General features: G+C 38.3%; 2 protein-coding genes across 7 annotated transcripts in view; one reads left to right on the forward strand and one right to left on the reverse strand.

Annotated features, from left to right (window-relative positions):
- The first annotated feature begins 1522 nt into the window (after nucleotides 1-1522).
- On the forward strand, nucleotides 1523-16734 carry cnga3a (cyclic nucleotide gated channel subunit alpha 3a). 2 transcript variants are annotated; one of them, XM_037771318.1, is made up of 9 exons: nucleotides 1523-1964; nucleotides 8632-8745; nucleotides 8906-8986; nucleotides 10534-10698; nucleotides 11670-11729; nucleotides 12576-12749; nucleotides 12852-12953; nucleotides 13038-13144; nucleotides 14973-16734. In XM_037771318.1, the coding sequence occupies exons 2-9, from the start codon at nucleotides 8645-8647 to the stop codon at nucleotides 16373-16375; spliced, it is 2193 nt and encodes a 730-aa protein (XP_037627246.1). In that variant the 5' UTR covers nucleotides 1523-1964; nucleotides 8632-8644; the 3' UTR covers nucleotides 16376-16734. The 2 variants fall into 2 exon arrangements, with proteins under 2 accessions (XP_037627246.1, XP_037627245.1); XM_037771317.1 differs by lacking the exons at nucleotides 11670-11729; nucleotides 12576-12749.
- A 5159-nt stretch (nucleotides 16735-21893) lies between these two features.
- Nucleotides 21894-23094, reverse strand: part of ube3a (ubiquitin protein ligase E3A) — a 13185-nt gene continuing 11984 nt past the window's right edge. For all 5 annotated transcript variants that reach the window (XM_037770764.1, XM_037770763.1, XM_037770761.1 and 2 more), the window contains one exon: nucleotides 21894-22061. In XM_037770764.1, coding sequence (XP_037626692.1) covers nucleotides 21941-22061 — 121 coding nt within the window. In that variant the 3' untranslated portion in view covers nucleotides 21894-21940. The remainder of the gene's footprint in view (nucleotides 22062-23094) is intronic.

The raw sequence follows: 23094 nt of genomic DNA on the forward strand, positions 1-23094 counted from the left end.
AATATAATATGTTAAAGTGAGCACATCCAGGAGGGGCATTAGTGTTAGAAATAAGAACTCAAGTCTAATCTGGGATTAGCGGTGCAGCTCCGTCTATCTACCAAAAGGAGTTCTCTTTTCACCTGATGCCTTCAGGTGACGACGGAGACGGGATCTTCTCTCAGTCTGCTATCAATCACACTAACTATTGATCACCATTGACTTCCATTCACAGTAAAACACTAAGTAAAAAATGTTAATTAATATATACCACTATGAAACTTCCCCAGTTACTCAGTTTTTTCAAAATTGTATGTATAAATATGCAAATGAGGCGTTATCTATGTCTAGACATGCAACTCAGTTTTACAGCAGTTCATGAAATAGACACGAAATTTCACATTTTTCTGTGACACTCAGCCCGACTTTCAACAGCGTATTTTTCCTGTGTTTTTCTTATGAATGTCCAGCAATAAGAGATGCACGTGTCAATTTCCGCTCCAGTCTTTTCAAAATAAAACTACTTAGTTAGGTTAAGGTAAAGATGGTGGTTTGGGTTAAAATAACTCCAGAAGTTCTGTAACTGAAGTACAGAAGTGACGTGACAAATAAAAAACGTATTGCCTCACACGGGGCACCATAGTGGATCTCCGGGTTGAAAGTCTGGTGTTTTTAGACCCACCCATCTATTGTTGTCATGCTATTATTGCTTCTGTGTGTTACATCTCTTCTCTCTATGTCGTGCATGCTCTGTTCGTATCCACACATTTTATTTTTCTTTGCTTTTATTGTTGATTTCAATGCTTTTATTCTCAACGTCTGTGTTTTAGCTACTGCCTGTCCTGTGGACTACAGATGAAAATTAGCCTTTCTGGCTAACTCTGGCGTAGTCTATTTTCAGAAATGTTATCTATATGCACTGCCCCTGTCAAATAAAGTAATAAACTAAACTAATGAGTACTTTTACTTTTGATACTTTAAGTAGGATGTTACTTGCAGGGCCGGCTTAAGGTACAGGCCATATAGGCGGTCGCCTATAGGGCGCCACATTCTGGGGGCGCTGGTCGCCCTCTTAAAAAAAATATATATTATTTTTAAAAAATGCAGGTGGGCGTCTTTCCTCAGTTTCTGCATTGAGGTAACAAATAAAGAAAGAAAGAAAGAAAGGAAAGAAAGAAAAAAGAAAGAAATGAATGAATAAATAAATAAATAAATGAATAAAGAAAGAAAGAAAGAAAGAAAGAAAAAGAAATGAATGAATAAATAAAGAAAGAAAGAAATTAACTAAAGAAAGAAAGGAAGAAATTAATAAAGAAAGAAAGAAAGAAATGAATGAATAAATAAATAAATAAATGAATAAAGAAAGAAAGAAAGAAAGAAATGAATGAATAAATAAATAAAGAAATGAATGAATAAATAAACAAATAAAGAAACTATAAAGAAAGAAAGACATGAATAAAGAAAGAAAGAAATGAAGAAATAAAGAAATGAATAAAGAAAGAAAGAAAGAAAGAAAGAAAGAAATTAATAAATGATTAGTATATCAAATATTATAAAATGTGTTTATGTGTACCTATGAGGTGTGGACACTGATGGGCTGAGTTGAACAGAGATGGACAGAGATGGACATGGTTACAGAGATAGTATAGGCTGATGAACAGTGATAGTATAGGCTAATGAACCGTGACTCCAGTGCTGTTGAGGTCTCCTCCCCTCCTGGTCTGATCTGATCTGGGACCGGTTCTCTGAGCCGACTCCGTCCTCCTCCTCCAGCAGAGCTGCTGATCACATCATCATGGAGAGACCTCGTCCTCGCTCCTGCTGACTCGGTTTTCTGAGTAAAAAGAAGAGGGAATATTTCACTGGACATCTTTCTATCCCGGTTCTGTTCTCTGAAGATGAAGATGGGATTAAACAGAAGAGATCAGAGAGGAATTACTGCTTCAGTTGGAATACACAAGTCAGTGTGAGGCGGCTTCACACCGGTGAGTTAGATATATACGTATATATAAATATATATATATATTAATATATCTGATCTATATACATTTACAGTTTCACATCTAATAGAAGAAAAACAGCTTTTCTCAGCTGATCTGCAGCAACACGTTGTTTAAGAAGCTTCAGCAAATCCTTTCTAAAACCTTCAAGGATTCAGGATCTGATGCTCTCTGAATATAATTAAAATAATTATAAAATATATAAAAATGTGGAGTTATACAGCAAACAGACACTGTGAGAGGAAGACCTGTAACTGATTACTGTGAGGGGGGATTAATTCAATTTAAATGATGGAGAAAATATCTTTTTTTTTCTTAAATCTTCCACTGAAATCATTTTAAAGCTGTTTTATGTATTATAATAATTATTGATTAGGAAATTGGAGAGTTAAAATTGCTCAAATATATATAAACATAAAGAAATGTAAGAAATAGAAAGAAAGTATGTACATAATTCTACAATATGAACACAATATATGTAAAGAAATATAAGTAAGTAATAAAATAAAAAATAATAAATGAGAATATAAGAAATATGTACAAATATTTGCATTAAGACGTACAATATATAACAAATAACCACAGTAGATTGTTTGTGTTTATTGTTGTAATAATGTTTATGCTGGAGACCACATGGTAAAACATAACAAGATATTACAATGTGATATGAATAATTATTATTAGTCTTTAGTTTAAGAAGTCATGAAGCCAATAAAGAGCGTTTATGTGCCTGGAAGCTTTTTAAATTACTATTAAACATCAACAAGTGAATTAACATTATAGCTGATTTAATAAAGGTAATGGTTATTATTGGGGTGTGAGGGTGGGGCGTATATACAGTATATATCTATATATATGTGTATATATATATAGATATATACTGTATATATGTGAGGGATCATGGAAGTCCGAAGCCTCTTAGTGAGTCTTGACACCTGGCTGAGTTCAGCAGAGACTTTAATCTCTCTACGAACAAAGAGAGTCAGCATTTAAACATCCTCACTTTAAAGAGTCTTTAATAGAGGACACAAACGATTATAAATAACAGTAGAGCTGCAGCTATAACGGTTATTTTCATTGTCAATTAATCTGTTGATTATTTCTTCGATTAATCGATCAGTTGTATCTTATGTCTATAAAAATGTCAGAAAATGGTGAAAAATGTCTTACCCAAAGCCCGAGACGACGTCCTCAAATGTCTCACAGATATTCAGTTTACTGTCACAGAGGAAAGAAACCAGAAAGTATTCACATTCAGGAAGATTTTCTTTTTTTTACTTTCTCTTTTTATGCTACGTCACTGACTCTGATCGGAGCAGATTTACATTACAGTCAGTTCAGACTACATGACGTACACATAACACACCAAACACTAAACTAAAGGCCTTTCAAGACTAAGAAAGAAAGAGAGAAAGAAAGAAAGAAAGAAAGAAAGAAAGAAAGAAAGAAAGAAATGAATAAAGAAAAAAAGAAAGAAAGAAAGAAAGAAAGAAAGAAATTTACATAAAAAACATTGGATAAGCTTATAAAAGACAAGACATTGTTATAGAATAAAACCTTTTTTGTCTTGTAACCAACGACTAAAAAACATCTGGTTTAATTAAAGAAATGTCTGAGGAACCAAAAGAAAACATTTACATCACATTTAAAGTTCCAAAAAAATGTATAAAAATAAATAAATTAGTTACGACCCGTCAGACGTTATCTAGTGACCATCTGAGGCGGCCCGACCCCAGGTTGAGAACCACGAGACTAACTACCTAAATGTTTATAATGTAAATACGACCTGTTATGACAGGAAAAGTCACCCTGTTGCCTTAAACATTTTCACTTTAAAGAGTCTTTTATAAAGGACACAAACAATTATAAATAACAGTAGAGCTGCAACTATAAAGGTTATTTTCATTGTTGGTTAATCTATCGATTATTTTCTCAATTGATTGATTAGTTGTTTGGTCTCTAAAAGGAGGTCAAAAGGTTTTTACTCGCCAAAATGTAGCGTAACATTGTACCAATAAATATTTTGTGCATGTAAATGTACGGAGGAATGGAACCTGCCAAAATAATAAGAAAAAATTAATAAATGACTCAATAAATAAATAAATATGTCATTAAATGTAGAAAAAAATAATATAAAAAAATAAATGTAGACATTAATTAATAAATTGATAAAATGTGACATTATGATTATTTCTGTTTTAATTTGCTTCTTTATTTATTTATATTTATATTAATTCCTTTTATTATATATATATATATATATATATATATATTTATTTGTATTACATTTTAAATTCATTTATTTTATCTTTTTTAGATTGATATTTCTGTTTTTAATACCAATGGATTCATCAGGTTTTATAGTTTCATATGATACCAGTATATATATACCTATATACAGTATATATATGATACCAGTATATTTACTCTGGCTTTAAAAACTGAGTCCAAGACGATGTCCTCAAATGTCTCACAGATATTCAGTTTACGAAAGAAGCTGCAATCAGAGAATTAAGTTTTATCTTAAAAAAAACTCAAACTGATTAATGTAATAGTTGACAACTAATCAATTAATTAAACATTACTCTAAGGACATCACATGAATCAGAGCATTATAATAATCTAGTTTATTACACGGCTGTACTTGATTCTGATTGGTCAATCACGGCGTTATGTGGTCTGTTATTTCTGTATAACAGACCGTTGCTATGTGTAACAGACCGTTGCTACGTATAACAGACCGTTGCTATGTGTAACAGACCGTTGCTATGTATAGCAGACTGTTGCTATATATAACAGGACCGTTGCTATTTATAACAGAACCGTTGCTATGTATAACAGACCGTTGCTATGTATAACAGATCGTTGCTACGTATAGCAGACCGTTGCTACGTATACAGACCGTTGCTATGTATAACAGACCGTTGCTACGTATAACAGGAACCGTTGCTATGTATAACAGACCGCTGCTACGTATAACAGACCGTTGCTATGTATAGCAGACTGTTGCTATATATAACAGACCGTTGCTATTTATAACAGGACCGTTGCTATGTATAACAGACCGTTGCTACGTATAACAGATCGTTGCTACGTATAGCAGACCGTTGCTACGTATAACAGACCGTTGCTATGTATAACAGACCGTTGCTACGTATAACAGACCGTTGCTATGTATAACAGACCGCTGCTACGTATAACAGACCGTTGCTATGTATAGCAGACCGTTCCTACATAAAACAGACCGTTGCTATGTATAACAGATCGTTGCTACGTATAGCAGACCGTTGCTACGTATAACAGACTGTTGCTATGTATAACAGACCGTTGCTACGTATAACAGAGCATTGCTACGTATAACAGACCGTTGCTATAAATAACAGACCGTTGCTATGTATAACAGACCATTGCTTGTATACAGACCGTTGCTACGTATAACAGACTGTTGCTATGTATAACAGACCATTGCTATGTATAACAGACCGTTGCTATAAATAACAGACCGTTGCTATGTATAACAGACCGTTGCTACGTAAAACAGACCGTTGCTATGTATAACAGACCATTGCTACGTATAACAGACCGTTGCTATGGGTGCGGCTCTGATGTCGGACTCTGGAGGACCTTTTTTGTGTTAAAAATATTGATTTCTTCAGTAAGTAGCCGTGTAATAAGCTACACGCTTCACGTCGGGGTGCAGCATCATCCTGCCGGGGTTTATTTCACAACAATGACCGGCTCGCTGTGCATTATCCCTTACTTAAACATGCCTGAATTGGATTACAAATATCGTCCTTTTATTTGTACGTAACGTATTTTTTGTGCATTTTCCTACGAATGTCCAGCAATTTCCGCTCCAGTCTTTTCAAAATAAAACTACTTAGTTAGGTTTATTTAAAGATGGTGGTTTGGGTTAAAATAACTAATTACGTGGATGGATCTGACCATCACAAAAAAAATAAAATTTGTGTTATGAACACGAATCAATACATCAAATTTCGTGACTATTTCACAAACTGCTGTGCTGTTTATGTTCACCACATTGTGTGTTCATTGCAATATTTTTTGCAAAACTGCACCATCATTCACTTTAGTTCGTGACTCCATCAAGTTGTGGTTATCATCCAATCCAAATTTATTCATAAAGCATATTTAAAAACAACAAAAGTTGAGGCGAAGTGCTGTACAATTATAAATAAAAAACATAAAGACAACACAATAAAAAACTAGTGGGATGTTACTTGCAGAGCCGGCTTAAGGCTCCACGTTCTGGGGGCGCTGGTCGCCCTCTAAAAAAAAATAAACAAATAAAATAATTATTAAAATAAATGCTGGTGGTGTCCTTCCTCCTTTTCTGTATTGAGGCGAACGAAAGAACAAAGAAAGAAAGAAAGAAAGAATGAATAAATAATAAAGAAAGAAAGAATTAAATGAATAATAAATGAATAAATGAATAAATAAATAAATAAATGAATAAATAAATACATGAATACATGAATAAATAAATAAATAAATGAATAAATAAATACATAAAGAAAGAAAAGAAAGAAAGAAGAAAGAAAGAAAGAAATACACTTTTCACCCAGTTGTAACTCTCATTCTTCATCCCAGCCATTTATTTGTTAATAAAAGTGTAATTGTAGAGAAACTGAGTAAACACTTTTAAGCCAATAATATCAAGGACCCATTGTTTATTTATATTATAATAAATACAGTTATTTATAACAATAAAAATCTTAATTTCTGTGTCGGTGTAACACCTAACTCTATAGCCCTGGAGTGGCACCGAGGACACCGACAGGGTTAGAGGCCGGCCCTGGTTACCTGAGTAAAAGTCAAGACAACACAATAATACACTGAGACCAATTTAAAACCAACAGGACACTTAAAATAATAAAGACCAATAGGAAAGGAGAGAGGATTAAAAAACTCTCACGTCGAGCCAGAAGCCAGAGAATACGTGGATTGAATGTTTGACAGAAAACACAATCAGGCTGATTCTATAATTATATCATGAACACGGATTCCTCAGGAGGAAGAGGAAAAGTACTGAAGTGGCTCAGAGATGATTATGCAACATTCACATTTGGTGGACAGACTTCACCCGTCGTCACCCTTCAAGCTCTTTAATTTAGCGGGGGGGTTGGTTAACTCCCGGTATTAACACTAATCTCCACGTGAGCACGTGTTACAACCCGGTGGTTCCCCAACAGATCACTGAGTCACCATTCACCTCCACACAAAACACATCTAGTGTTTAAAGAAAAAATTACACTTTTACAATCAAGCTGCATTAAATAAAAAGTGTTTCTTACAGGAGCACATGTCCCGTTAGCCAGACTGAACCTGGAGGCCTCGCCACGTACCCGTTCTTTAAGTGGCGCCCTAATAGACTTAACCTGCCGTATACACCGCTGAACATAGCAGCATCAGTCGGTCTGTAAGCCAAAGCTTAGTTGTTTTAAAAAGCAGCTGCTGGTTGACAGAGAGAGGTCACTGATCCTGTTTAGTGTTAAGGACATAATGAGGAGGTATTTTTAGGAGCTACTCTCAGACAAACAGAGAAACAGTGGCGTTCAGTAAACACATCAACATCATCATCAGGGAAATACACGTTTTATAAAACAGTCTTAACTTTCTCCAAACTGTATTTATCTATTTATCCATTACATGTCTGCTATAAAGGGAGAAACTCTCCCAAAAACACCTCTTTCATGCTTCTAAAGCAGTTATTGTGTCAGTGAACTGGCCGATGACAACGGAATGAAAAAGTAGTTTTGCTGGCTTCTTCTGTACTATAATATAATATCTTTGTTTTATCTGGCTGGATGTGTATCACACAGAGCTTTTTAGATTCACATTTGTAAAAGTCAACAGTGTACAATAGTACACAGAAAAGGGATATATAACTTTATATGTATAAAGTAAATTTATTCATGTAGTACAACAGAGTATTAGGGCCACATTAGGGGGAAAAAATCGGAGATTTCGAGAATAAAGTTATAATATTACGGGAAAAAAAGTTGTAATTTAATGAGAATAAAGTCATACTATTTCAAGGAAAAAGCTGTAATATTACGTGAATAAAGTCGTAATATTACGAGAAAAAGTTGTAATTTAATGAGAATAAAGTCATAACTTTACGAGAAAAAAAAAGCCATCTATGCCAAAAAACAACAACAAACCTGCAACAATGAACAAAGCTGCAGTAGTTCAGTTCAAAAACAACTAATGGTATCTCCTCGTCATAGATATTTAAGGAATATTATGTGTATGTCTGACAGATTTAGATAATTGAATGGATCATTTTGCATGTGACGGCTCAAACGATGAAATAAAGTTTAGAAGACAGTTTCACTGAGAATCAACTCATCAGGTTTGATCAGAAAGACATATACTGTATACTGTAGAAGTGGTTATTGACTCTTTTACACGTGTGCCAAAAATGTGCAATTTGCTTGAATGAGGAATTATAATCTGTTGTGAACAACAAAACTAATTGTTCAGAGATTTGAACTCATTGTTTTTAAAAATAACTAATTCTCAGTCAAGAATTGAGGCAAAGCGAACGAGAAAACCTGTAAGATGTCTCATATATCAGTATATATATCTGTATATATATATATATGTGTGTATCTGTGTGTGTCTGCAGGCCAGCAGAGGACATGGCAAAGGTCGGCTGTGAGAACTCCCTCTCACCCAGACTGCGCTGGTCCACCGCCACGTCCGATGACGAGCTCGCCGTCATAGAGAACGGGGAGAGCAGGTCTGAGTCAAAGTCTTGAAACTTTTGACTTCTTTTCTGACACATCAGCATCTTCTATACGTTGTTGTCTAAGTGTTTTAACCGTTCTGACGACTGAAGACACGTTTCCTGTCCCGTTGATGTCACATGACCTTCAGTTGTGATGATTTCTGTGTTTCAGGACTCAGTCTCTGAACTCAGAGAGGACGCTGTCTGCAGAGTCCCACAGAGACTCTTTTACAGGAGCTGGAGCGATGGCCAGGTAAACCTAGCTCCTCATGTACCAGTGGTGGAAAGTCTAGTTACTCAAGCACTGAACTCTAATGTACTCTACTGTACTCTAGAATTACCCTCGGGGATCAATAAAGTTACTATCTATCTACTCCACTGTATTTCAGAGGGAAAGATTCTACTTTTTACTCAACTACATTCATTTGACAGCGAGGTTAGCGGTTCAACATATCCTCATACAACGGTTCATATGAGATCTTGTCCAGCAACACAAGCGATCAGAGCGCCTGCAGTGTTTAGGCAACAAAAACTAGGTTTGGGTTAAAATAACTATGGAAGTGGCGTAACTTAAGTACGGAAGTTTACGTGACAAATAAGTTAACGTTTGAGTTGAAATAACTACGGAAGTAACGTTACTTAAGTACGAAGTTACATGACAAATAAGTCAACGTTTGGGCACAAATAACTATGGAAGTAACATTACTTAAGTACGGAAGTTACGTGACAAATAAGTCAACGTTTGAGTTAAAATAACTACGGAAGTAACGTTACTTAAGTACGGAAGTTACGTGACAAATAAGTAAATGTTTGAGTTAAAATAACTACGGTAGTTACGTAAATTATATGACAAACAAGTCAACATTTGGGTTTAAATACCTACGGAAGTTACGTGACAAATAAGCCAACATTTTCACGATAAACTCTTACGATGTAAAATATTTGAAGTTTATTTGGGATAAAGTTATTTTTAAATCCGTTTTCCTCTACCTACAAAAACACAATACGTCATAGGCTCCGCCCTAGTCTACTCTGTTTAAATGAATAGTTTCACTATCAGGATTCGATTGGTTCAGTCCGATAAATTTGCATTTGAATCAAGATTGATTTTTCACCATTTGAATTGTGTCCAAATCAAGATTTTTTTGCTGCTCCTCCTACACATTTTTAGCATTTATCACCAAATTTGGGGCCGGAGCCAGAAAAAGTAATTTTTTCCTGATTGTTGATGTTCTTATATTACAAAATATGTAATATCTCCTGAACACTTTGTGCTATTGGGACCCACATTTGGTGGACATGTGTAGATATGATGTCTGAGAGACCATGACAAATTTGATGCCATTTAGCCAATAGGTGGCGCTGTAGCAGCATGCTACATCATGCATCAAGCAGCACTTCTGGGGGCCAAGCAATCGGCCCGTTCTGGACCTAGTACTCTTAAAACTGCAAATTGAGCATTATTGTTATTATTAAATATATATCGTGATAATTATCGTCATCGACCAATAAAATAAAACACATTGTCGTAACATTTTTGGCCGTATCGTCCAGCCCTAGCTCGGTCATCATTGTGTTACCTCATTGGGCGATAGAAAATCTCATTACTTTAACAATCTTATAATGTAAACTTCAGTTTGAATGAAGGACTTTTACTTGTTATGGAGTATTGTTGCATTGTACTTCTAGTACAGGTTAATATAGGAGTACTTCCTCCACCACTGGTATTGACTCATCCTGTTACATCCCTAGTCTAGACGGGCGTCACGTTGTTCTGTTTTCCCGCCGCTAACCGTCTAGGCTCTCTCACTTCTTCTTCATGCTGTGGAACTGGGCGGCGTCTCACAGAGCGAACCCCGTACCACCAAGAACCGACTCGTTCCTGGAGCGCTTCAGAGGCCCCGAGCTCAAAGACCTCTCCGGTCGAGAGAGCAACGACCAGTCCGTCGGCCACGGCAAGAGGAAGTAAGTACTGGGCTGTGTGGCGGTGCCGACGACGGTCACGGCTTGAAGGTTTCATTAATCTACATTACAGCTCACTATGGAGCTGGAGAGGACTGTTGTCCTCATCAGCTCTGTTAATAAAGAAATACATTAGACCTCAACCACATTCTTTGAGAATGTAAAACCAAGTTTGTCTGTTTCTTTAAATCCGAACACGTAACTCCAACAAGGATATTGCTCTGCTAGCTAACCGCTAGCTAACAGTCAAGTGTGGTTTTTACACCTTGTTTCTATGGAGGACAGAACCTGCCAAAAATATATGAATAAATAAATAAATGACTCAAAAAATAAATAAATATGTCATTAAATATAGAAAAAATAATATTAAAAATAAATACAGAAATTAATTAATTTATAAAAACGTGACATATATTGATAATTTATATTTATTTATCTTTGTATTGATTCCCTTATTTATTTATTTATTTACTCTTCTGTTTAATTTTTCCCTTTTATTTATGTATATATTTGTTTTTGTAAATTTTTGAATTTATTTATTTTTGTGTTCATTTTTTATATACTATTTATTTTTAAATGTATATATTTATTTATGTATTTATGCTTTTATTTATGCATGATTTTTCCTTTGCATTTCACCCCTTATTTATTTATTTATTTCCTAAACGTATTTATTTATGTATTCGATTCTTTATACATTTCTTTACACATTTAAAATAAATATAAAAAATTAAATAAATAAAATATATGTGCAAAAATAATTAAATGAATAAAAAATAAATAAATACATTTAGAAATGTGTAATATAAATATATAAATAGAGATTACAATTTAAAAAATGTCTGAGGCTAATTAGTGATTTGTGATATTAGACTTAAGGCCTATAAATAAACTTGACTTGATATTTTATTCTTCATTTCTCTGTGTTTGCGAAGACAACAAAGAGCTTAAATATCTTTTATTTCTTTCCAAAGTGTTGCCAGTAAGTGGCCGCTAGCTACTTACAACATGAACAACTGCAACAACACAGACGAGTAAGTGGGAGCATAGAATAGAGCAGAATAATAGAAAAGTAGATTTTTAGAGTCATGGATCATGCTGGACATTAGTAGCATCTTTTGTTGTGGTATATTAAATAGTTTATCTTAGAGCTAGAAACAACTCCTCATTCCTTTCCTGGTGTTTCCTCCTCAATTAGATTAAACCTGTTTCCTCTTGAATTGAACACATTGTTGATGTTCTTATATTACAAAGAAATGTAATATCTCCTGAACGCTTTGTGCTATTGGGACCATATTTGGTGGACATGTTTAGATATGATGTCTGAGTGACCATGACAAATTTGGTGCCATTTGGCCAATAGGTGGCGCTGTAGCAGCATGCTACATCATGCTGCAAGCAGCCCTCCTGGGGGCCAAGCAATCGGCCCGTTCTGGACTGTTTCCTCCTGAATTAGACACATTAAACCCGTTTCCTCCTGAATTAAACACATTAAACCTGTTTCCTCCTGAATTAGACACATTAAACCTGTTTCCTCCTGAATTAGACTCATTAAACGTCGGCCCCTTCGTGTTTTTGTTGTTGGAAGTTATGATGTGGGTTTGTACTGATTTAACCTTCGGGGGAATATTCAGGCATATACTGATATTTAGCCAGTCTGACTGGTAAAGAAGACGTGGAAGGTTGCCTGTATTACGACACCATCTGCTGGACAAATGTATGACCTGCACCAGATCTTCCAACAAGGTCTGTGAGACCTCCTCTAGACCTCCTCTAGACCCTCTCCTCTGTAGTCTGGTAGCCCCTCAGACACAGTAGACCACCACCTCTGTCCCTCTTCAACCACCACCGTAAAAAAAAAATTAACTTGTGGTCCGTAGCAAAAAAGATGACAAAAAGGAGGAGATTAAAAAAGATGAGGAGAAAAAAGAAGAGGAGAAAAAGGATGAGAAGAAGGACGAGAAGAAAGATGAGAAGAAAGACGAGAAGAAAGATGAGAAGAAGGATGAGAAGAAAGATGATAAAAAGGATGATAAAAAGAAGGAGGAGCCACCGTAAGTACGCCAGTAGAAACTGGGAAATGTAGTTTAACACACGTCCGTCTGTTTGAATGTAAAACTTAACTAAATGTTAAATTAATGTTGAGTTGTTTTCAGGAAAGAAATCTGGATTATGGATCCAGCCACAGACCAGTACTACAAATGGCTGACCGTCATCGCCGGCCCGGTATTTTATAACCTGATAATGATCGTAACGAGGTAATATTGTCTGTTAAACAGATAGAAAGTCTTCACTCAGCGGTTCAACCACAGGATGTAAAACGTGTCCTCTTTGTCTTCTAGATCCTGTTTTAATGAACTCCAGGACACGTACACTCACCTCTGGCTGTTCCTGGACTACACCACCGACATCCTCTACTACACAGACACCTTCGTCAGATCGAGAACAGGTTGGACTCTCTCTTCGAGACACAATCTATTCATCTATTCACATGGTCCATCACTGAAACGAGGAATAAATGAAGACAACAGCGACCTTTAGCAGCCATAGCACCACATCCTCACTCCCATCTCGTCAAATACCGCCGCTTGGTCAGCGCCCCCTCAGCATCGGAGACGGATGCATCGGGGTTCCCCTCTATCGTTACTTTTGGACGGACCAGGGACGGCGTGTCAATATATGCTTGTGACATGCAGTGTCCCTTTAAAAACAAGGCAAAAGTGAGCATGGCTCACATACCCCCACCCGCTTACTGCTTGACCCCTACTAAAGTAGAGCCAAAGGTTTTGCTCTTTTGGAACTAATGGAATTAGTCTATTGAGCACAATGTAGCTTGTTATCAGCTCACCTTCCTCAAGATAAAGTCAGTAGGAGGCAAGAGTTCGAGTTGTACTCCGGAAACAAAATAGAAGTCGAAAAAAAACAGTTTTTGGCCTAAATTTCAAAAATATTGGGCACTTTGGACTTCTAACCCCCCAAAAGGCACAACTAGACCACACTGTCACCATCACACCAAATTAGAGGTTAACTAAGTTAAATAGTTCTGCTAGAGTTCTGCTCCGGAAACGAAAGTGTGACACGCGAACGGAAGGACGGACGGACACGCGGAGCGCTATATACCCCCGACTACGTTGTCGCGGGGGTATAATGAACTTCCGTTTTCACAGGAAGTTAGGTTTAGGCAACACAAGCACTTAGTGACGGTTAGGAAACAGTTGTGGTTGACGTTAACTTCACTGACTAGCGACTCACGGGACTGATGATACCGACGAGTCACGTGACTAACAACTGACGTGACAAAATAAGTCAACGTTACATTAAGTTTCACGCGAGACATGAACAGCGGTCTCCTGGTTAGTTGAAAACCTGGTTCGTCACATACGACTGCTAAACGGTAACGCCGTGCGTTGGTTTCCGATGCCGATGACCAATCGGCGGTATTTGACGAGTTTGGAGTGAGACCAGGTTGGGAAGTCAAGCGCTGTATTAAAGACAGCATTACAACTCCATATTGGGCGTAGGTCGGGGGAAATAGATGGGACACAAACAACACGCTCTCACTCCAAACTCGCCAAATACCGCCGTTGGGTCAGTGCCCCTCGGCATTGGAAGCCGACGCACGGAGGCGCACTTTACTCCCGTGAGTCGTATTGAAGTTAAAGTCAACCACGACCGTTTCTTAACCCTAACTAAGTGGTTGTTTTGCCTAAACTTCCTGTGAAAACTGAAGTTTATTTTGAAAGGACACTATGCATGTAACGACCGTATATTAACACGCCGTCCCTGGTCCATCCTAAAGTAACGCAAGAGGGGTACCCCATGCGTCTGTCTCCGATGCCGAGTGGCACTGACCAAGCAGCGGTATTTGACGAGTGAAAATGTGTCGTCACAAAACACAGTTTTCACCAAGGAGGCCGGAGTTTACATCCCGCGTGAAACGTATAGTTGTCTTTGTGTTGACAAACAAAGATTCCCTTTTGAAACGTAGTTATTACACCACCAAAACACGATGTCTTTCCCTAAACTTATCCAAGTGGTTCTGTTGGTTAAAACTACAGAAGCTTCTTTGTTTGTGTTCACAACATAATATTTCATGCAGTTTTACATGTTAGAACGTGTTGCTTTCAAGTTTCGCTTTCACTTTACAATGTAGTAGGCCCCTACTGACTCACATCTATGAGGGTTATAGCTAGCGATAACGAATATTTACTGGCCTGATCCAATTTGTGTCCATTGTAGTTTTGGATTTGGCTCCTAATGTTGTGTTTGTCCCTCAGGTTACCTGGAACAAGGCCTGCTGGTAAAAGATTCCGGGAAACTGAGAAATAAATACAGAACAACATCTCAGTTCAAATACGACATGATCTCCATGATACCCACCGATCTGCTGTTTCTGAAATTCGGTTACAACAACCCGGAGTTCAGATTCAACCGTCTCTGCAAAATCTCGAGGCTCTTTGAGTTCTTCGAGCGGACTGAAACCAGAACCAGCTTCCCGAACATGTTTCGTATCAGCAACCTCGTACTTTATATCCTCGTTATTATCCACTGGAATGCTTGTATGTTCTTTGCCATTTCGAAAACCATCGGTTTTGGAACGGACACGTGGGTATATCCTAATATCAGTCACCCGGAGCACGGCCGCTTGGCCAGAAAGTACATCTACTCCCTGTATTGGTCCACGCTGACCCTCACCACCATCGGAGAGACCCCTGCACCAGTCAGGGATATTGAATTTGTCTTCGTCATTGCCGATTTCCTCACCGGCGTGCTGATCTTCGCTAGTATTGTCGGTAACGTCGGTGCCATGATCTCCAACATGAACGCCTCCCGTGCCGAGTTCCAGGCGAAGATCGACTCCATAAAGCAGTACATGCAGTTCCGAAAGGTCACCAAGGACCTGGAGGCCAGGGTCATCAAGTGGTTTGACTACCTGTGGACTGAGAAGAAGACCTGCGATGAGAAGGAGGTTTTGAAGAACCTCCCGGACAAGCTCAAAGCCGAGATCGCCATCAACGTCCATTTGGACACGCTGAAAAAAGTGCGTATTTTCCAGGGTTGCGAAGCCGGTTTGCTGATTGAATTGGTGCTCAAGCTGCAGCCGCAAGTGTTCAGTCCCGGCGATTACATCTGTAAGAAGGGGGATATTGGCAGGGAGATGTACATCATCAAGGAGGGGAAGCTGGCCGTGGTGGCCGATGATGGAGTCACTCAGTTCGTAGTGCTCAGTGATGGAGCCTACTTTGGGGAAATCAGTATTTTGGGTATCAAGGGCAGTAAAGCCGGCAACAGGAGAACAGCCAACATCAGAAGCGTAGGCTACTCGGATCTCTTCGCCTTGTCCAAAGACGACTTGATGGAGGCTCTCACCGAGTACCCGGACGCCAAAAAAGCTCTGGAGGAGAAGGGCAAAGACATCCTGATGAAAGACAACCTGATCGACGAGGCGATCGCCAACGCCGGCGCCGACCCCAAAGACCTGGACGAGAAGATCGTGAAGCTGCAGGGAAACCTGGAACTCATGCAGACCAAGTTCGCCCAGCTGATGGCGGAGTTCACCTCCAGCACGTCGAGGATGAAGCAGAGGGTCACCGACATGGAGGGCAAAGTGAAGTCCATGAAACCAGAGGACTTGACGGAAGTGGTGGCCGACAAGGACAAAAAAAGTCCAGTAGCGTGAGAGACGACCCCGAGGACTTTACAGGGAGTGAAGGGATTTTTCATTTAGAATAGTAGAGTGACACTTTTTAAAGGACATGTTTATATATATTTATACATCTCTGTTTATCATCATCATCATAATGTGTCAAATTGTGTACAGTGTATGCAGCAAACGTTTTTGTGTGTGCTATGATTGACAATTTCATGTTGATCAGAAGTACTTGTGTTTCCAAAAAAAAAGGCTTTTGACAGCCTTAGAATAATGAGGAATCTTCGTTTTCCTGATCAGTGTTGACATATTCCCACGGACTGTATGTAAGAAGTGGACGTATTAACCGTGACGTCACCTGTTGGTTCGGCATTTTGGCTGTCGCCATCTTGGTTTTGTCCGTCGCCATCTTGGTTGTTGGCTGTTGCCATAAGAAGTGGACGTAGTCCCCGTGACGTCACCCATTGGTTGGTGTACTGCGGTTTTGAAGCCTTGAATTCTGCCATCTTTGTTTTTGGCCGTCACCATCTTGGTTTTTGGCTGTCACCGTCTTGATTTTTGGCTGTCACCATCTTGGTTTTTGGCTGTCACCGTCTTGGTTTTTGGCCATCACCATCTTGGTTTATGGCTGTCACCGTCTTGATTTTTGGCTGTCACCATCTTGGTTTTTGGCTGTCACCATCTTGGTTTATGGCTGTCACCGTCTTGATTTTTGGCTGTCACCATCTTGGTTTTTGGCTGTCACCGTCTTGGTTTTTGGCCATCACCATCTTGGTTTTTCGCTGTCACCATCTTGGTTTTTGGCTGTCACCATCTTGGTTTATGGCTGTCACCATCTTGGTTTTTGGCTGTCACCATCTTGGTTTATGGCTGTCACCATCTGGTTTTTGTCCGTCACCATCTTGGTTTTTGGCCGCGGTTTTTGGCTGTCACCATCTTGGTTTATGGCTGTCACCGTCTTGGTTTTTGGCTGTCACCATCTTGGTTTTTGGCTGTCACCATCTTGGTTTTTGGCTGTCACCGTCTTGGTTTTTGGCCATCACCATCTTGGTTTTTGGCTGTCACCATCTTGGTTTTTGGCTGTCACCATCTTGGTTTTTGGCTGTCACCATCTTGGTTTTTGGCTGTCACCATGTTGGTTTTTGGCCATCACCATCTTGGTTTTTGGCCGTCACCATCTTGGTTTTTGGCTGTCACCGTCTTGGTTTTTGGCCATCACCATCTTGGTTTTTGGCCGCGGTTTTTGGCTGTCACCATCTTGGTTTATGGCTGTCACCGGTCTTGGTTTTTGGCTGTCACCATCTTGGTTTTTGGCTGTCACCATCTTGGTTTTTGGCTGTCACCGTCTTGGTTTTAGGCCATCACCATCTTGGTTTTTGGCTGTCACCATCTTGGTTTTTGGCTGTCACCATCTTGGTTTTTGGCTGTCACCATCTTGGTTTTTGGCTGTCACCATGTTGGTTTTTGGCCATCACCATCTTGGTTTTTGGCCGTCACCATCTTGGTTTTGGCTGTCACCGTCTTGGTTTTTGGCCATCACCATCTTGGTTTTTGGCTGTCACCATCTTGGTTTTTGGCCATCACCGTCTTGGTTTATGGCTGTCACCGTCTTGGTTTTTGGCTGTCACCATCTTGGTTTTTGGCTGTCACCATCTTGGTTTTTGGCTGTCACCATCTTGGTTTTTGGCCATCACCGTCTTGGTTTTTGGCCATCACCATCTTGGTTTTAACCGTCGCCATCTTGGTTTTTGGCCGTCACCATCTTAGTTTTTTGCAACCAGAAGTGACACGAGAGGGTGGAGCTAAGTGCAACCGAACAATGAATAAGACATTTTCAGGCGATCATAAATGTTATACTTAACTTTGATGAAGTGAAAACACGCTGTGAAAGGGTTAAAGTTGTACGACCAAAACACGGACAACTCCCAGACCGGACAACGCCGTGGTAGCAACCTGTCAATCACCAGGTAGCCCCGCCCTAAAGCATCCCCTGCTTTATGGTCTATCTGACTCTAAATGGGACCATCATTTACTAAATGAACATCATGCTGTATTGAAGAAGACTTGAAACTAGAGATTGAGACCATAAACTCATGTTTACAATGTTTACTGAGGTAATAAATCAAGAGAGAAGTAGACTCATAGACTTCTATACAACCAGAGGAGTCGCCCCCTGCTGGCTGGTAGAGAGAACGCAGGTTTAAGACTCTTCAGCATTGGCTTCACTTCTCAGACCCGGACGTTGCCGCCTGCATTTACCCCAGAAAACATATTGATCTGTTAAATATTTAACTACAATTCATACACAATTATACAACTGCAACATCCATTTAATACTGAATGTACAAAATAAACCCATATGCAGTTCTGTTCATAAGTTATTATCAGCTCTCAGTTGTAAATTGCGATGTTATATGTAAATAAACATTAAAATGTTCATATAACATATACTGAGTCTGGATTGTCCTTTTGCAGGTGAGACAAGCGAGTCAGGTCATTTCAATAATCCTGGAAACAGGAGTTTAGTTGGGTGGCGTGAGAGGATGTGGGCCAAACTCCAGATTCATTTACTTAAATAAAGATTAAACATGACGGTTAACTTTGTTGTTATTTGATAACCGCTAATAAATAAAACAGTTTGTATAGGGGCAAGTAAAAACTGACTTCAGTCAAGAAGGTTTTGTCATCTGTTGTTAGTAGGAATTCCTTCAATGCATAATATTAATGACAAAGTGTATAGATTTTGTTCATCTTTATTTACTTTGCATAATAGTTGCTTTACATTAGAGTTTCACATTATCTGCACATTCTTTATGTACCTGAGATATTTGGCCAAATAAAACATTTCATGTGACTCTTTTCCGTGTGTAGGCATTGCACGTTTGGCAACTGCACTAACAAATGTGCAATCAGAAAACACAAAACCGAAGGGAAACAGGAAACAGGAAGTGAAAGTCTCGAACGGACCAGTCATCCTGAAACCCTGCGAGCTCTCAAAAAAAAAACCACATGATGTGGTGGGGTTGTTCACCGTTTCACAACACACAGTATTCATTTCATATGTAATACACAGAAATACTTCAAAATAACCTCCAGGTTAGTGGTGAGCTCGCTCCGACAGGAAACAGTTTAAATATGAGGCTGTTTGTGTTAGCAGTAATATAGAAAAGGCCTCGAGGAGCACCGTTAAGCCCAGTTCACTCCCAGGAGAGGGAAGAGAGGACTGAATACTGCTACACCATGAAGAACTGAACTAAACTAAGTCAATAAATAGACTAAATATGTGCTGGCATTCACTAAAATCCTGTGTTTAAGTGCACTTTCACAGTTTCACAAATCAAATACTCACGTTTGCCAGAAACAAAAGAAAAAATACGTTATTCAAGTGCCGTCTTAAAGGGATAGTTCAGCTGTTTCTCACTGGGGTTGTATGAGGTCCTTCTCCAAATGTACTCTTATATTTAGAATATTTTCACCTCTTTACCTCGCTGTCAGACAGCCCTTTACCTCGCTGTCAGACAGCCCTTTACCTCGCTGTCAGACAGCCCTTTACCTCGCTGTCAGACAGCCCTTTACGTCGCTGTCAGACAGCCCTTTACCTCACTGTCAGACAGCCCTTTACCTCGCTGTCAGACAGCCCTTTACCTCGCTGTCAGACAGCCCTTTACCTCACTGTCAGACAGCCCTTTACCTCGCTGTCAGACAGCCCTTTACCTCGCCATCAGACAGGCCTTTCTGACGGGGAACTGAAGCCGTTATCTTCGCTCTCTTCAAAGCCACCAGACTCCATTCACAAACACAGTGATTTAACCTCTCAGAACACAGAGCTGCTGGTCTACCGCTGCCTCCATCGGTTAGTTTGTTTGTGTTATTGTGTAGGGGTGGAGGAAAAAAACTAGTAGTACATAGTATCGTAATATTTTGCGTGGCAATATTGTATTGATACACTAACGTCAAGTATCAATCGTTATTATTAGGGCTGTCAATCGATTCAAATATTTAATCCTGATTAATCACACATTTTTTATCTGTTCTAAATGAACCTTAAAGGGAGATTTGTCAAGTATTTAATCCTCTTATCAACATGGGAGTGGACTAATATGCTGCTTTATGCAAATGTATGTATATATTTATTATTGTAAATCAATTAACAACACAACACATGACAGATATTGATCCTGAAACCCTCACAGGTACTGCATTTAGCATAAAGATCTAGCAAGTCCGAAAAAATGTCAAAGAAATGTCAAAAAAAGTAAAAAAAAAAATAAAAGGTTGAACAAATGTCTTAAAAATGTCAACAAAAAAGGTTTTTAAAAAGTCTGAAAAAATGTCAGAAAAATATCAGGAAAAAAGGTCTGAAAAATGTATGGAAAAAAAAAAAAAGAAAATCCAACAAATGTCCAAAAAAAGTCTGAAAAATGTCCAAACAATATGCTCCAATCATAACATGTCAAACTGGTATCATATATATTTTTCGGATATTTTTTGGATATTTTCTTTACTTTTCTTTTGACATTTTTCAGACTTTTTGTATTTTTTACATTTTTCGGTCATTTGTCGGATATTTTTCAGACTATTTTTGCTAAATTTTTCAGACTTTTTTCGAACATCTTTCGACGTTTTTCATACTATTTTCGGACATTTATTTCGGACATTTATTGTCTTTTTTTTCAGACATTAGTAAAGCTAGAGAGAAGATCCTGGTATTATATAAAACTATAGAACCTGATGAATCCATCGGTACCAACCATGTCAGACTAGCTGGTCATGAAGGAGGTTAAATAACGCTCCAAACTTACGCTAAATTCTGGAGAGGAAAAACCGTCATGTCCATTTTCAAAGGGGTCCTTTGACCTCTGACCTCCAGATCAGTGAATGAAAACAGTATCTTTTTTGATAAAACAGATGTTGACAAACTGCATAATTTGCAGTTGAAAAAAGGTAATAAATCCCAATTTATGTTATCGCAATACTACGCATATGGCAAAATGTTTAAAAATCTCAATAAGATTGTATCGTGACTTATGTATCGTGATAATATCTTATGGTGGCTTCTCTGGTGATTCTCTCCCCTGTTATCGTGGGACTTTGGTGAATCCAAACTAACCCTTTAATGCAGCGTAAGACCAGCAACTCCTGTGTTCTGTGAGGTTAAATTACTGGTTTTCTGAACGGAGTCTGGTGGCTTCGAAGAGAGCGTCAGAAAGGGCTGTCTGACAGCGAGGTAAAGAGGTGAACATAATCTAAATATAGCGTACACTTAAACTGATATAGTCTCAAATGTGTTCAGCTGCTGCCCCCGTCCACGGCAGGACATCTACTGTAGGTAATACACTGACTATATGGAGAAGTACCTCAGACACCTCCACTGAGAAACACCTGAACTGTCCCTTTAAAGTCTTTGGGAAACCTACTGTCCTGTCCTGTTGTGAGAGGCCTCAGAGTGAAAGGCCCACAGTGGAGAGTGACTGGTGGAGAGAGGGGGGGGGGTTAGGCACGGGGTTATTGCAGCATTTTGTGTGTCATGTTCATGTTCATGTGATTACTCCCTTTTTTATTGTTAAAATGCCGAGTCCCAACACTTTGTGTGTGTCACAGCATCCCGAATCCTTTGGCGTATGTGATGGCCTTGAGGAGTCTCTCCCTCAGTTTGTCCTTGGAGGAGTATTCAGGGAGCAGCAGAGCGTTGAAGCAGGTGTGAGACGTCGGTAGTCTGAAACAGAGGATGGAAAGAAAGAGCCGTAAACACGGGACTAATGAGAAACTGTGGGTGCTCTCTCCGGCTATAATCTGTTTGTCTAGTCCCAATCAGAGTGAAATTGATATTTTTGGTTAGTTTTCTGTTTAGTCCGGTTCGATTTCACAGAGCACAAATTAAAGAAGACCAAAGGAAAGCTGTGGGGCGTCTACGAAGGAATGAATTTATCCTTTTCGTCTGAAGAGCTGCCACTTCTCTGCAGGGAATCACTGCCCATCCCAAGACTTTCTCGGTTACCTATAACCGCCTGTGGTCTGATTTCTATGTTATTTTTTGGATATTTTTTGGACAATCTTCACATATTTTTTTCACATATTTCCTAATACTACTAATAATTTTCTCTTTTTTCTTTTTTTAGATATTTTTCACTAATAATTTCCCGACATTTTTCAGATATTTTTCACATATTTCAGAATGTTTTTTTCATGCTTTTAGGCTCTCTACAAATATATGTTATTTTGTTGATTTTTTCATATTTTATTAATATTTTTCAGCCATTTTTTGGATATTTTACACATTTTTCAGACATTTTCGAACATTTTTTCAATATTTTTGACATATTTTACTAATAATATTCAGATATTTTTTATATATTTTTTATATATTTTTCAGATATTTTACTAATAATTTTCAGATATTTTTCAGATATTTTACTAATAATTTTCAGATATTTTTCATATATTTTACTAAAAGTTTTCAGATATTTTTCATATATTTTACTAATAATTTTCATATATTTTTCATATATTGTACTCATAATTTTCATATATTTTTCACATATTTCTGAATGTTTTTTCATGCTTTTAGCCTTTTTACAAATAGATGTCTTTTAGTTTAGTTTTCACATATTTACGCCACTGGTGTTATTAATAACAGGGATTCTCTGAAAGTTACATATAATATCTTTAATGAAGTTTGACAACAACAAGAAATGTTTTGACAGTTACCTCTATAGTCTCGTGAGGCAAGAGCCTGGAAGAAGTTCAAA

The sequence above is a fragment of the Sebastes umbrosus genome, chromosome 5 (genome assembly GCF_015220745.1).
Source record: "Sebastes umbrosus isolate fSebUmb1 chromosome 5, fSebUmb1.pri, whole genome shotgun sequence".
Taxonomy (NCBI): Eukaryota; Metazoa; Chordata; class Actinopteri; order Perciformes; family Sebastidae; genus Sebastes; species Sebastes umbrosus.

Coding starts and splice junctions, on each gene's coding strand:
- cnga3a (XM_037771318.1), top strand. CDS start 8,645: ATGGCAAAGGTCGGCTGTGAGAACTCCCTCTCACCCAGACTGCGCTGG. Junction 8,746..8,905: donor ATAGAGAACGGGGAGAGCAG/GTCTGAGTCAAA, acceptor TCTGTGTTTCAG/GACTCAGTCTCTGAACTCAG. Junction 13,145..14,972: donor CTTCGTCAGATCGAGAACAG/GTTGGACTCTCT, acceptor TTTGTCCCTCAG/GTTACCTGGAACAAGGCCTG.